A 14,866-nucleotide genomic window follows, 5' to 3' on the forward strand; every position below is an offset into this window, starting at 1 on the left:
CACCCAAATCTCATCTTGAATTGTAGCTACCATAATTCCCACATGTTGTGGGAGGGACCCAGTGGGAGGTAATTAAATCATGGGGGCAGGTTGTTCCCATGCTGTTCTCATGATAGTGAATAAGTCTCATGAGATCTAATGGTTTTCTAAATGGGAGTTCCCCTGCATACACTCTCTTGCCTGCCACCATGTAAGACATGCCTTTGCTGCTCCTTCTCCTTCCACCATAATTGTGAGGCCTCCCAGCTATGTGGAACGGTGAGTCCATTAAACCTCTTTCCTTTATAAATTACCCAGTCTTGGGTATGTCTGAAATACCAAGATACCAAATACCAAGCAGTGTGAAAACAGACTAATACAGAAGTAAAACTTAAGTTATTTGTGCCCCCCTCCCCCGACAAAAACTATACTAGCTCTCTCTGGCCCATTCTTTGACACGACCCACAAAGCCTTCCTTCCGCATATCATCTCCCATTATTCCCTTTGCTGTCTCTTCCACCAGTGTAAGCTGTGCCCCAGCATTTGTGGCCATCTCACAGCCTGTTCTGTGCTATGTTCAGCCATGTCTGCTGCCTTTGCATCAAAGCAGCCATGTGCTGCTTCCTGAATGCCCTAATCTCACTTCTCTGCCCAGAGAAATTTCTTTTTCTTTCCAAAGTCCACTCAAACATCAGTTTCATTGGAAATCCAATCTTGACTCCCCAAGGCTTAACTGCCCCTCCACTGTGGCTCCCAGAATGCATTGCACACCCTTCTGTTGCACACTCACCATGATGTCCTCTAAATGACCTGGTAACAAGTGTCTCTCTCCCAGCTCCTCAAAAGCAAGGACTAATAGCTAATGTTTATTGAGTGCCTACTATGAACCATACTCTATGCCAAGCATTATATTCATATATATACACATATATAAAATAGTAGTAACCATCCTATAGGGTTAAGATTAAATGATATTATATATAATATTAACATATAGAAGTTATATATAATTTAATATATACTTATATATTACATATTGATATATTATATAAATATTATATTATATATTATATGTATAATTTATAATATATAAATGTATATTAATATTAGATATAATTAACATTTATTATTATATATTAATATTATATATTGCATATCTAATATTAGATTATAAAATGTCATACTAGATAACATTAGATATTATATATATAGCATCATTTAATCTTCACAACAACCCTATAGGATGGTTACTACTATTATCGCCATTTTACTGATAATTAAACTGAAGCTTAAAGATGTTAAGTAACTTGCCCAAGGTTGCAAGTTACTAGTGGCCAAGCCAAGATTCAAAATCAAACTGTCATACTTCAGAGCTCACACTCTTAACCACTACACCACACAATGTTATATACCCTCCTACCAAACTCAGTTAGCACCTGGGCATGCTCTAATAGCTTTATTAGTTACCTCTTGCTGTGTAACAAATCATGACATTGTTGCTATCTCCCCATCTCTCTGGGTCAGGAATTTGGAAACAGCTTATTTGGGTGGTTCTGTATCAGTGTCTCGGAGGTTGCAGCTAAGATGTCAGCCTGGGCCACAGTCATCTGAAGGCTTGGCTGTCCTGGGGATCTACTTCCAAGATGATGCACTCACATGGTGCTCCTAATGGGCAGGGGGCCCCAGTTCCTTCACATGTGGACCTCTCTGTGAGCTCCCTGAATGCCCTCACAATGTGGTGGTTGACTTCCTCCAGAGTGAACAATCCAAAAAACATGACCCAGCCTCAGAAGTCGTAGTCCAGAATTTCCCATAGCATGCTATTAGTTACCGTGGTAAGCCTTACTCAGTGTGGCAGGGGAGTAGACAGGGGCATGAATACCAGGAAGTGAAAATCACTGGGGCCTTATCAAGTGAAAAAGTGGAAAAAAATTACTAAGAATGCTCTGAGTGTCAGGATCTCTTTTAGGTAATGAGAAATTTGGATGAGGTGACCACTAAGTTTCTTTCTAGCTCTAAAAACAATGGAAGATTACTCTCAAATTCTATATACGAGCCTTATTTTCCCATGTCCCCGAATGCAACATCAAGTGGATTCAAAGATTTAATTTCATTACATTCCAAGAGAAGCCACAGGTGAGTATTTGCTAACTTAGCTTTTACTTTATGGTTTCAGGTAGAGCCAATGAAGTATGAGAAATTCTCCCAGTTTGAAACACAGTTATATCCTTAACAGCAAAACAAATCTATGTTTGATTTCCAGATTAGTTCCATAATTCGATGCCAGCATAAGCCCAGCCTCTGGACAAAGGCTTATCTTCTTTAGCAGAATATCTGTGATTAAACTGAGGGAAAAAAATCCCTTGTGTATAACAGCAAAGATAATAAAATCATTGGTTTTAGCCCTTAGGCCATGCTTGTTTTGAAGCCAAGATCTTATCTGTTTAAAATACTTCTTTAACTTGATTTGAGATGTACGAAAATACAAACTAAATACTTAAATGAGGTGCTTTTCAAATATTCATTGATATTGAATACTTAACATGAATTTTCTTCCAAAGATCAATCTATGTTAGTAGAAATGAAAACCAAATATGAGCTGTTCACTCTTCCCACCACTACCACTACCTGAATAGATCCAAAGAACCATGGAAGCTGAGTCAGAACATTCCTCAATGGCACACTGGAGCCCATTCTCTCAAAGCATGCTCCTCTACGGGCTGGCAAACTGCAGCCTTGCCACCTGTTTTGTAAATAAAGTTTTACTGGAACACAGCCAGGCTCATTGGTTTATGAATTGTCCATGGCTGCCATGGCAGAGTTGAGAAATTACAACAAAGACAGTATGGCTTGCAAAGCCAAAAATATTACTATCTGGCAATTTACAGAAAAAGTTTGCCAGTCCCTGGTCTATACCTCTAGAGACTTAGCCTGAGGCAACCTATTATTAGCTCAAGATGTCCATGCATACCATATGCTGTTCCAAACATTTTTATGGAGAAAAGGAGCAGTCTTCCCATTTATTTTGCGGTGTCTCTTAACATACAGTAAAAGCATAAAGTTTTGTTGTTGTTAAAGACAGGATCTTGCTCTGTCACCCAGGCTGGAGTACAGTGCCATAATCATAGCTCACTGCAGTCTCAAACCCCTAGGCTCAAGCAATCCTCCCACCTTAGCCTCCAGAGTAGCTGGGACTACAAGCGCATGCCACCATACCCGGCTAATATTTTGTTGTTTTTTTGTAGACACAGGGTCTTGCTATATTGCCCAGGCTAGTCTCGAACTCCTGGGTTAAAGCAATCCCCCCACCTTGGCCTCCCAAAGTGCTGGGATTACAAGCGTGAGCCACCATACCCAGCCAGACACAAATCTTAATGATAGAACACAGTGAGTTTTTACTCTTGTATCACCTGTGTAACCACCTCTGAGATCAAGATAAAGAATGTGTCACACACCTCCTCTCAGTCAATACCCCCAACAAAGGTAGTCATTATTTTGCTTCTATCATATAGATTTATTTGCCCGTGCCTGAACTTTATACACATGGAACAGAACAGTATTTAGTCTTACACCTGGCTTCTTTTACTCAGCATTTAGTCAGTGGCATGCATACATATTATAATATGGAACGGTTCATTTTTTCATGGCTGTATAAGATTCAATTATAAGAATATACCACAACATATTTACCTCTTCTGTTGATGGACACTAGGTTTTTTCCAGGTTTTTGCTGTTATGAATAAAGCTGCTCTGATCACTCCTGTACATGTGTTTTGGTAGGCATACAGATCTGCTTATTTTATTGGGAGTGGAATTTCTGGGTAATAGGAGATATCAACAAACTGTCAAACACTTTTCCAAATTGGTTGTGCCTTATTAATATTCAAAAATGTTGTTTGAATATATGTCTTTTTTTTTTTTTTGAGACAGAGTCTTACTCTGTCGCCCAGGGTGGAGTGCAGTGGCACAATCTTGGCTCACTGAAACCTCTGCCTTTTAGGTTCAAGTGATTCTCCTGCCTCAGCCTCCTGAGCCTGGCTAATTTTTATATTTTAATAGAGATGAGGTTTCATCATGTTGGCCAGGCTGGTCTCGAACCCCCAACCTCAGGTGATCCACCTGTGTCAGCCTCCCAAAGTGTTGAGATTACAGGCGTGAGCCACCATGCCCGGCCTAAGATCTCTTGAGGGCAAAAGTTTGAAATAATCCCCCCTGCCAATCTTTATATTTTGCTGTTTGTCCTGTGACACAATTGTTATCGCAGGGATTCCTGGCATGCCAGGTTTAGATATACAAGCCCTGAGCTTGGCAATGTGCTGGCACTTTACAAATTCATCTCATTAAATCCTCCCCTAAACCCTATGGGCTAGATAGCCTCAACATGTGGCAGACAGGACAATAGGGGTCTGGAAGGATAAAAACCTTGACTAAGGCCATACAAACTAGATCTCCGATTGATGTTCTTACCTTGCCCCTCTGAAAAGCAGCGAGATCAGTGTCACAGTTATCACAAAGTTAGGGTTAAGCACCAATCATCTCAGATCTTTGTTTTCCTCTTTAACCACCTTATTCAAATATAATTAAATTTGATGACAGCTACTGAGTATAACTCCTCGTACAGCAGATTTAAATCATTATAATTTCACACTATGCTCCATGTCTAGAGATGTTGCTACTCAGCTTGACAAGGGAAGAAAAATAAGAAGTTGTAACCACCCTGTAAAAATCTAACATTGAAAGATGGCCACAAATCATAGGGTTCCACACAAAGGCATGGATTTGAAAAAAAAAAAAAAAAAAAAAAAACTACAGGTTTTTCTATTTTCTACTCAAGTCTGTATTGCATGCAGAAGCAGATTTAAGTGGCATAAATCAGAAAGTGATAATGGGAACTGAATGAAATTGTCATAAATCACGTTACTAAGTATAGTTACATCTTAGATGTAAAACCCAATTAAACAGATGGCCACATGCTGTCAGAATCAGCCCCTAATCAATAAAGATGTTCATTTTAGAGAATCACCTCAATTTTTCACTTCTTCAGTGAAGCAAAAAGAAGGCAGTTGTAGGGTGGGGGAAGTCCCAGGAAACCCAGTGGGGAAATGTGTAAGAAGAAACTCCACCTGTCTTAATTTGTAGTCCGGAAAATCAGAAAGGAGAGAGGGGAAAATAAAACTCCCCCAAAGGATTCCTTGTCATCTTGCCTGAGAATATAATTTACAATGAGAGCAAGCACTGGTCATTAGGAAAACAGAAACAGCTTGAATCTCTTAATTAAAATACTGTTTCAAATTGTTCATGTTGAAAACCCCTCTGCCCATGAGCTTTCATGAAACCATTGGTTTACCCTGAAATGGCTTCTTCCTCAGTAAACCTCTGATAGGATTAGCCCTTCGCAGGCAAGAAAAAGGCTGAGCAGGGGCGAACCCTGGAGATGGAACTATTATTAGACACACTTAAGTACCCTAAGGAGTAGTAAGCCTTCAGTGACATTTTAAAGTGGATGCGGAAACATTGGCTTTTCTTGCATAAGAGCTGATCTCTTACACTCGCTAGACTGGTGAAAATTAAGTCTACCAATGCCAAGAGTTGATGAAAATGAGGAACAACAGAAACACTTCTGTATTTTGGAACACCAGCTTTGGAAAACATTTAATGTTATCTGGTAGATAACTTCTTCCTATCAGCCAATAATTCCATTCCTGGGTGTACACACTCAGACACTTGTTTCAAGAGACAGTCACAAGAATATGCAGAGCAGCACTGTTCATAAGCAAAAACCTGGGTGTGGGGACATATAGGCTGGACAATAGAATAAACAATTTGGGGGTACAGTCATGAAATATTATACAGCAGTGAACATGAAAACAGCCTACCATCACATGCTACACGGACAAATCCTAAAAACATATTGACTGAAAAAACACAGTTGTTTAAGATTGCATACAGTAAGATACCATTTTTGCTATACTAAGAAACAAGTAAAAATAAACTACATATTGTTTAGGGATACCTATATAATTAAAGTTTTATTTTAAAAAACAACAAAAAAAAATGATAAACCCTCAAATGAGAAGACTGTTACCTCTGTGGTTAGTGGGAGGGATGGTTCCTGATTGGGTGAGCGCGTCATAGGCACATATTAATTTTGTCATGTTTTCATATATTCTTTATAACTTATATGTGCCAAAATGCTACATATGTTCTTTCACATGTACCAAATATTAGACAATGAAACGTTTTTAAGTGAATAATCTAAACGATTTCTATTTCCCAAGAGAATATTGTAAATGTGATTATAATTAATAATATGTTAAATTATTATAAGTATTAGTTATAATTAATAACTCAAATATCATAAGTTCCCATATAACATATGCAATTTAGTTCTCAAGTTGGCATTTAGGACCTTAAGAAAGCAATGGTAGCTTAGTGATAATGAATATTTATATAGTAAGAAGTGACATTCAAAATATTTAACAACTTACTTGGTTATGTAAATTAACGTATAAATAGAAAAATCCCGCCATCTGCTTGTCTGTCTTCTTTCTGTTCATTTCTCTCTCAGACCCAAGTCGGGCAGAGACTGCTATTCCTAACAGTGGCCACACGATGGCGGCTCTCAGAAGATGTGCCAGCTAGTAGTGGGCAGCCACAGCCTTCGGGCTGTCCCCTCTGACCAGAGTCCTGTAGGAACAACGGCCAGCATGGAGGACCCACGGCAGACTGGCTGACTGGCCAGAGGGAAGGCAGGATGCCTCCCTGAGGAGGTGGCCTGGCCTTTGAATAACGATTTGAAGGCAATGGGAGCATAAACCAGGCAGGTCACTTGGGGAAGTTTTCCAAGAGAAAGCGAACCCCCGGTATAAATATCCCCAGAGCAGAGCGTGTCAGATGTGCTCTACAAACACGAAGGAGGCCAGTGTGGCTGGAACAGAAGGAGGGAGGAAGAGGGAGAGTGGCAGGAGTTACCGGCAGAAAGATAACAGACCTTAAGGCCATTATAAATAATTTGGTTCTTTCTCTGAGTGAGATGGGATGTTGATAAAAGCTTTTGAGCAAAGAACTGACATGATATGATTGTAAAAAGTCTTTAAATTGCTACAATATTATATTTAGAATAGACTGAAGGGGGGTAAGAACAAAGCAAGGAAGCCAATGAAGAATCTATTCCCATAATCCAGGTGGGAGATAGTAGTGGTATGAACAAGGGTGGTAAATTCCATCCCCTGCATTCAACACCATAGAAATGTGATTAAAACCATGAGATTAGATGTTATCACCAAGCAAGTGAGCAAAGATGGAGAAAAGAGAACAGAAAAGGTGCAAGGACTGAGCCTTGGGGCATGCCATCATTAAGAGATATAGGAGATGAGGAGAAACCAGCAAGGATTTCAGCAGGAGTTGCCTACCTTCCCCAAGACAAGCCACCACCAACCAGAATTTCATGTTTGTCATTCTCATGAATGTCTTTACACTTACACTGCAAATGGATGGACCGCCAAACAATGTGTAGAATTGTTCTGCATGAATTTCAACTTTATTTGTATCGTATATCATACTTGATATATTTTCCCAAGTTGTATTTTTCTGCACAACCTAATACTTGTAAAATTCATCCATGTTAATATATATTGCTCATTTTTCACTGCTTTATGGTATTCCTTTGTGTGAATATGCCACATTTGACTCACCTTCCTGCAGAGGAATACGTAGGTTATTTTGCTTTTTCTAGTATTATAAATACTGTTATGAGCATTTTCGCTTGGGCTTCTTTATGCCTTGTGCAGGAGTTCTCTAGGGTAGCTGTTCCCAAACTTTAGCATATATTACAATCACTTGCAGGTTTTATGGCACCAGATTTCTGAGCTCCACATCCAAAGTTTGATCAACAGATCGAAGGTGGGGCCTGGGAATTTGCATTTCTAACAAGATCCCCCATGATGCTATTACTGCAGGTCCAAGGACCACATTTCAAGAATCACAGCACTAGAGCACATTCCAGGAGCACAGGTCATGGTCACAGGTATGCATGGACATCTGCAGCTTTTTGAGATATTGTCAAATTGCCCTGCAAAGTGGATGAGCCAATCTATCTTGCCACCAGCAATGAGTGTGTGTCCTTATTGCCAGGGCTGGATGCTGTCAGACTTTTTATTTGTGCCAAACAGATCTTAATAATGTTTTAAGGCCAGGTGCAGTGGCTCACGCCTCTAATCCCAACACTTTGGAAGGCCAAGGTGGACAGATCACTTGAGGCCAGGAGTTTGAGACTAGCCTAGCAAACATGGCAAAACCCCATCTCTACTAAAAGTACAAATAAAAAAAATTTAGCTGGGCATGGTGGTGCACACCTGTACACCCAGCTACTCAGGAGGCTGAGGCATAAGAATAACTTGAACCTGGGAGGCAGAGGTTGCAGTGAGCCAAGATCACACCACTGAACTCCAGCCTAGGTGACAGAGGGAGACTCTGTCTTGAAAAAATAATAAAAATAATAATTTTTAAAATTTATCATGGTATTTTTAATTACATACACCTGATACATGTAAGTAGAAAACCTCAAGACATAACTTCCTAGCATTAATAACAACATTTCCAAGCTTCTTTCTTACATACAGATGGTCCTCTCAGGTTCTACAATCTGCTCAGTTACCTGCTGTTTTCCCCACCAATCCTAGGAACGAACAAAATGGTATGGACAAAATCAGTAAGGCCATTATGAGAGGAAAGTGGAAACTTGCTCCTTTTCATGGCAAACTTCATTATGGTTTAATTTGGTTTACTGTAGTTGATTTTTTTTCAATCAATGGTGACATAAAGCTTTAAAAAAAAAAAAAAAACTAGTAAGGTGAAGAGAGTGAGGAAAATTTGGCATATGGGTAGGAAAACAACCTTCCTTCACCAGCATACCCTGCCACTTTTGGGGGAAATAAGGAATGCCTTACCCTCCATCATAGTCATGGAAAAGTTCCTTCCATTTTATACCAGATTACCAAGGAGACAAGGAACCAGTACTTACGGATCTGGTTGGTGGATGCACTGTAGAAGGCATTGACGGTCGTTGGATTTGTAAACCACCTGTAGAAAAAGAAACAAATGCCAGAGAGTAATCATCATTATACAGGCAGGAGGCAAGCAAAGACAAACACAGCATGGCTGGGTTTATTAGCAGATAACCACGGAACAATGGGGATGTTGGACATGAGGGGAAATTATTCCCTCAGTTTAGGGTGACTGTACTGCTCAATGAACAATCTCATCCTAAATTGAACACGGCTCAATGAGAATATATTAACAAGCACAGTTATTTATTGTTACTAACTTAACAGAATAAAAAAGTCAGCATACCAGTGCTTTTGAAAAACTTTTTTTTTTTTTTTAATTATACTTTAAGTTCTAGGGTACATGTGCATAACGTGCAGGTTTGTTACATATGTATACTTGTGCCATGTTGGTGTGCTGCACCCATCAACTCGTCAGCACCCATCAACTCATCATTTACATCAGGTATAACTCCCAATGCAATCCTTCCCGCCTCCCCCCGCCGTGATAGGCCCTGGTGTGTGATGTTCCCCTTCCCGAATCCAAGTGATCTCATTGTTCAGTTCCCACCTACGAGTGAGAACATGCGGTGTTTGGTTTTCTGTTCTTGCGATAGTTTGCTGAGAATGATGGTTTCCAGCTGCATCCATGTCCCTACAAAGGACACAAACTCATCCTTTTTTATGGCTGCATAGTATTCCATGGTGTATTTGTGCCACATTTTCTTAATCCAGTCTGTCACTGATGGAAAAAGTTTTAATGAGAAATTCTAGAATCTAAAGGGCGCTCCCTGAAATGGAAACACAGCAAGTATATATTTGCCAGGCCCTATTCAATGGGTTGAATGGACAACTGTGTTTCTATGCTGCATCACCTCTGGCCTGTCCTTTAAAAAGTTCTGGATTGGTGACAGCACAGAGGTTCATTTAAAGAAAGATGAATAAAGTCCAACAACGCTACCCAGAGGGTCTGCCTGCTCCAGTGGAAAGTGTACTGCCTCTATCACTAACTAGCTGAATTGTGTGGGAAGAGTCACCTACCTTCCTGGGCTTTAGTTTTAGCTATAAAATTAAGGCATTGCATTAGGACATCTTAAGGATCCCTTCTATCTAAGAGGAGTCTACACCCAAATCTTAAATGCACAATAGATTACTTGGATCAGCAGTCAGCAAATTTTTTTCTGTAAAGGGTGAGATCATAAATATTTTAGGCTTTACAGGCAAAGAGGCAAAATCAAAGATATTACGCAGGTACTTAAGAGCCAATTGTCCACAAATTTTATTGATGAAATTCAAAAAATAATAATAGTAATCAAGTACAATTATTTCTTTTTTTTTTTCTTTCAGAGACAGGGTTTCGGCATGTTGGCCAGGCTGGTCTCAAATTCCGGACCTCAAGTGATCCGCCCACTTCAGCCTCCCAAAGTGCTGGAATTATAGGCGTGAGCCACCATGCCCAGCTGAGTACAATTATTTCTACTACAGGCCTATTAACGAAAATAATGGAATTATTTTGGGGTGAGATAACATTTTGCTTAATTGGGGTTCTAAGTTATGCTTATCCAATTTGCAGGTTCCTCAAAAAACTAAAAATGGAGCTACTATATGATCCAGCAGCCCCACTGCTGGGTACATACCCAAAGAAAGAAAATAACTGATGAGATATCTGCACTCCCATGTTTGTTGCAGCACCGTTTGCAATAGCCAAGATTTGGAAGCAACCTAAGTGTCCACCAACAGGTGAATGGATAAAGAAAATATGGTACATATACACAATGGAGTACTATTCAGCCAGAAAAAAGAATGAGAGCGTGTCATTTGCAACACATGGATGGAACTGGAGGTCATTATGTTAAGTGAAATAAGCCAGGCACAGAAAGACAAACATTGCATGTTCTCACGTATTTGTGGGATCTAAAAACCAAAACAATTGAAATCATGGAGATAGAGAGTAGAAGCATGGTTACCAGAGGCTGGGAAGGGCGGTAGGGGAATCAGGGAGAAGTGGGGATGGGTAATGGGTACAAAAAATATATAGTTAGAAAGAATGAATAAGATCTGGTATTTGATAGCACAACAGGGTGACTATAGTCAATAATAACTCTACATTTTAAAATAACGAAAATAATATAAGTGGATGTTTGTAACACAAAGGATAAATGCTTGAGGGGATAGATACTCCCATTTTCCATGATGCGATTATGCATTGCAGGCCTGTATCAAAATATCTCATGTACCCCATAAATATTTACAACTACTACATACCAACAAAAATTATTTTAATTAAAAAACAAAAACAAAAACAAAAAACCAAATGAAGTTAGGGCTTCCCCATCATCAAACCAACTGCAAACATTTATCTCTAAAAATTATTCTTAGCTCACGGGCCATACAAAAACAGGCAGCAGGTGAGATTTAGCCCACAGGCATAGTGGCCAACCCCTGACTTAGATGGTTGTAAGTTTCAGTGACTGCTTATTATGATTAAAACCAAGCAATTCATCTTAAGCTAAACTGCTAAAAATAAACTCGTAAGCCCAGCAGTGGTATGCAAATATAATTCCAGCTACTTGGGAGGCTGAGGCAGGAGGACTGCCTGAGCCCAGAAGTTCGAGTCTCTAAAAAAATAAAAAAGGAAAGAAAGAAAAATGTGTGTATAAATCCCTTTCTAGAACAATTGTTTTACTCATTTATCTCTAATAAAATAATTATGTCAGACTAACAAATTAATTTATGTCAGGTTAATATGAAACGAATGCGAAATCCAATTGTTGACACTAGTTGATAAACTCATACCTTCTCCCCAACTATAAAGAAGTCTAAGAATATGTCATTCTGTTTTCATTGTCCTTATTATTAGCTAACATTCACTGAGCACTTACTATGTCCTAAGCACCTTCTATTCATCAGTTTTTCCCCACGGCAACATAGGAATTATTAGCCCATTTCACAGATGAGGATAATGAGACTTAGGAGCATTATGTACTTGTACAAGGCCTGGTCTGTCTGACTTCAAAGCAGTTCTCCTAAGCATTATATTATATGTAGATATTACTGGAAATCAAGAAAGAGTGCCTCCTCTCTTTTAAAAACCGAAACCTAGACATATTTCCATAAAATGCATATTCTTTTCCTTCAAATTTAGGGTATTTCAATGAAGCCCTAGTGTTTAACATAAACTTGCTGGTTGGCCTACTTTCCTGAGGAAACAGGAAATGGGAAAGCACCTCTATTGACCTAACTTGGCTACCTGTAGTAGGTAAAGTTATGGCCAAGTCCTAATCCCTGGATCCTGTGAACATGTTACATCACATAGTAAGAAGGACTTTACAGGTGTAATTAAGCTTAAGGACTGTAAAATAGAAAGATTATCCTGGATTATTCAGGTAGGCTAAATCCAATCACAAGCCCTTAAAGCAGACAACCTTGTTTGGCTGGAATCAGAGAGATGCAACAGAGGAGGAAGTCGGAGGAGCCACTGCAGAGCAGGAAGGCAGGGATAGTCCGGGGTGAGAAGGATTTGACACTCTGCTGGCTCTAAGATGTAGGGGCAATGTATGAGGACTGGATAAAGCCTTCTGAGAACAAAGAGTAGCTTCCAGGCAATAGCCAGCAAGGAAGTAAAGACCTTACCCCTACAAACAAAAAGAACTGGATTCTGCCAACAACCTGAATCCCCTTGGAAGGGGATGCTTCCCAGAGCCTCCCCATAAAAGCCCAGCCGGCTGACACTCTTAATTTCAGCCTTATGAAATCCAAAGCAAAGAGACAACCAAGCTACCCCAGACTTTTGACCTAGAGAACTGTGAGATAATAAATCTGCGTTGTTTTAAGCTGTTAAGGTTTTAGGAGTTTGTTACAGTAGCAATAGGAAACTAATACACCATCCTAAGAACCCAACATTTCTAAGTCAAAAGGGGAAAATCCAGGTGGGTGCCTTGGCTTCTAAATAGCATTGGACTGAATCATAATATATACAAAAGATAATGTGTATTCCTAGAGTTTGTCCCTTCTCTTTGTGTTCTTCCCAACTCCCCTCTCTTTAAAATAACAAACTTTTAAAACATTCAGGTAAGGGCTATGCAGGGAAAAGGTTCCTAACTGCTGGTAGACAAAGGTAGACAAAGCAAACCAAACAACCAGTCTCTGAAACGAGAACTTAATGGGGCTTCTGAAGCTTCAACAAGAATAACGAAAACATCTTATTTCAGACACATGATCTTACCATTCCTGAGCTCCCAGGGCTCTTATTGACTCTAGGGCACATTTGGAGCCTTGATAATACCCAGAGCTGATATTAAGCAGCTGCACCAGTAGATCCTACCAGTTGTTGATGCTGTTATTTCTTCTATTTGTTCAGGGCCCATGCCAAACCAGCTGTTAAGCATTTTGTATATCTCCCGTATTACATCCAAGTTTATTATATATTTAGTTTTACTATTCTCTAATGTAAGGCTACATGTGCTAGTTTTAATATGTGCTTGTGAACTTTTTTACACTCCTCCCATGAAGAGATGGAGTCCAAATTCCTCTCCCCTTGATTATGGGTTAGCCTTAGTGACTCACTTCTAAAGAATAATATGCAGCAGAAATGACAGTGTGACTTCCAAGGCTAGGTAATTAAAGGTGATACAACCTCCCCCTGATGCATATAAGCACACCCTCCCTCCCTCCCTCTTTCTCAGAAAAGCTGCTCTTTGAAGTTTCTATATCAATCAACATGCTGTAAGGAAACCCAACATACATGAAGAGGCCATATGTAGATGTTCTAGTCAACAGTCAGCATCAACCATTAGCCATGTGAGAGAGGTAGCCTTCCATATGACACCAGCCCCAGCCACTATTTGATTGGAACTACATGAAAGACCACAAATGGCCAGGTGCAGTGGCTCACACCCGTAATCCCAGTGCTTTGGGAGGCTGAGATGGGCAGATCACCTGAAGTCAGGAGTTTGAAACCAGCCTGGCAAACATGGTGAAATGCTGTCTGTACTAAAACTACAAAAATTAGCTGAGCTTGGTGGTGGGCACCTGTAATCTCAGCTACTCAGGAGGCTGAGGCAGGAGAATCACTTGAACCTGGGAGACGGAGGTTGCAGTGAGCTGAGATCACGCCAATGTACTCCAGCCTGGGTGACACAGCGAGACTCTGTGAAAAACAAACAAACAAAAAACAAAAACAAACAAACAAAACCCCACCAACAAGAACCATGCAGCTGAGCCTAGTGATCCCCAGAACCATGAGAGAGAAAAATAATTACTGCTGTTTCAATACTCTAAATTTGGGGGAGGTTTGTCACATAGCAATAGATAAATGGAGTGCTGAAAAGTTGGCTATCCACAGACTAAGTCCAACCCAATGGGCTGAATCTTCCCAGAAAACTGTTTTGCTTGCCGAACACAATGGCTTAACAAACGATTGAATTGGAATTTATTTAAGTGGTGTGTGTAGTTACTAGTTTTCCATAGTCCCCACCACTCCCTGTTGTTTACACCCATGTAGGTCAACCATTTGTTAACTGGCTGGCCTCTGAAGGCATCTGAGTTTGCACAGCTTATCTCCCAACAAGATTTTAAGTTGCTTATGGGCTTTGACTGCTGGTTGGCCTACTTTCCTGAGGAAACAGTGAATGGGAAAGCACCTCTATTGACCTAACTTGGCTACCTGTAGTAGGTAAAATTATGGCCAAGTCCTAATCCCTGGATCCTGTGAACATGTTACATCACATAGTAAGAAGGACTTTACAGGTGTAATTAAGCTTAAGGACCGTAAAATAGAGAGATTATCCTGGATTATTCAGGTAGGCTAAATCCAATCACAAGCCCTTAAAGCAGACAACCTT

The 14,866-nt window shown here is 39.9% G+C and overlaps 1 protein-coding gene across 2 annotated transcripts in view; it reads right to left on the bottom strand.

The window, feature by feature from the left end:
• PHEX (phosphate regulating endopeptidase homolog X-linked) overlaps window positions 1–14,866 on the bottom strand; it is a 226,664-nt gene that overhangs the window by 50,932 nt on the left and 160,866 nt on the right. For both annotated transcript variants that reach the window (XM_009197333.4, XM_003917492.5), the window contains one exon: window positions 9,002–9,060. In XM_009197333.4, coding sequence (XP_009195597.1) covers window positions 9,002–9,060 — 59 coding nt within the window. The remainder of the gene's footprint in view (window positions 1–9,001; window positions 9,061–14,866) is intronic.

Source organism: Papio anubis, chromosome X (genome assembly GCF_008728515.1).
Source record: "Papio anubis isolate 15944 chromosome X, Panubis1.0, whole genome shotgun sequence".
Classification (NCBI taxonomy): domain Eukaryota; kingdom Metazoa; phylum Chordata; class Mammalia; order Primates; family Cercopithecidae; genus Papio; species Papio anubis.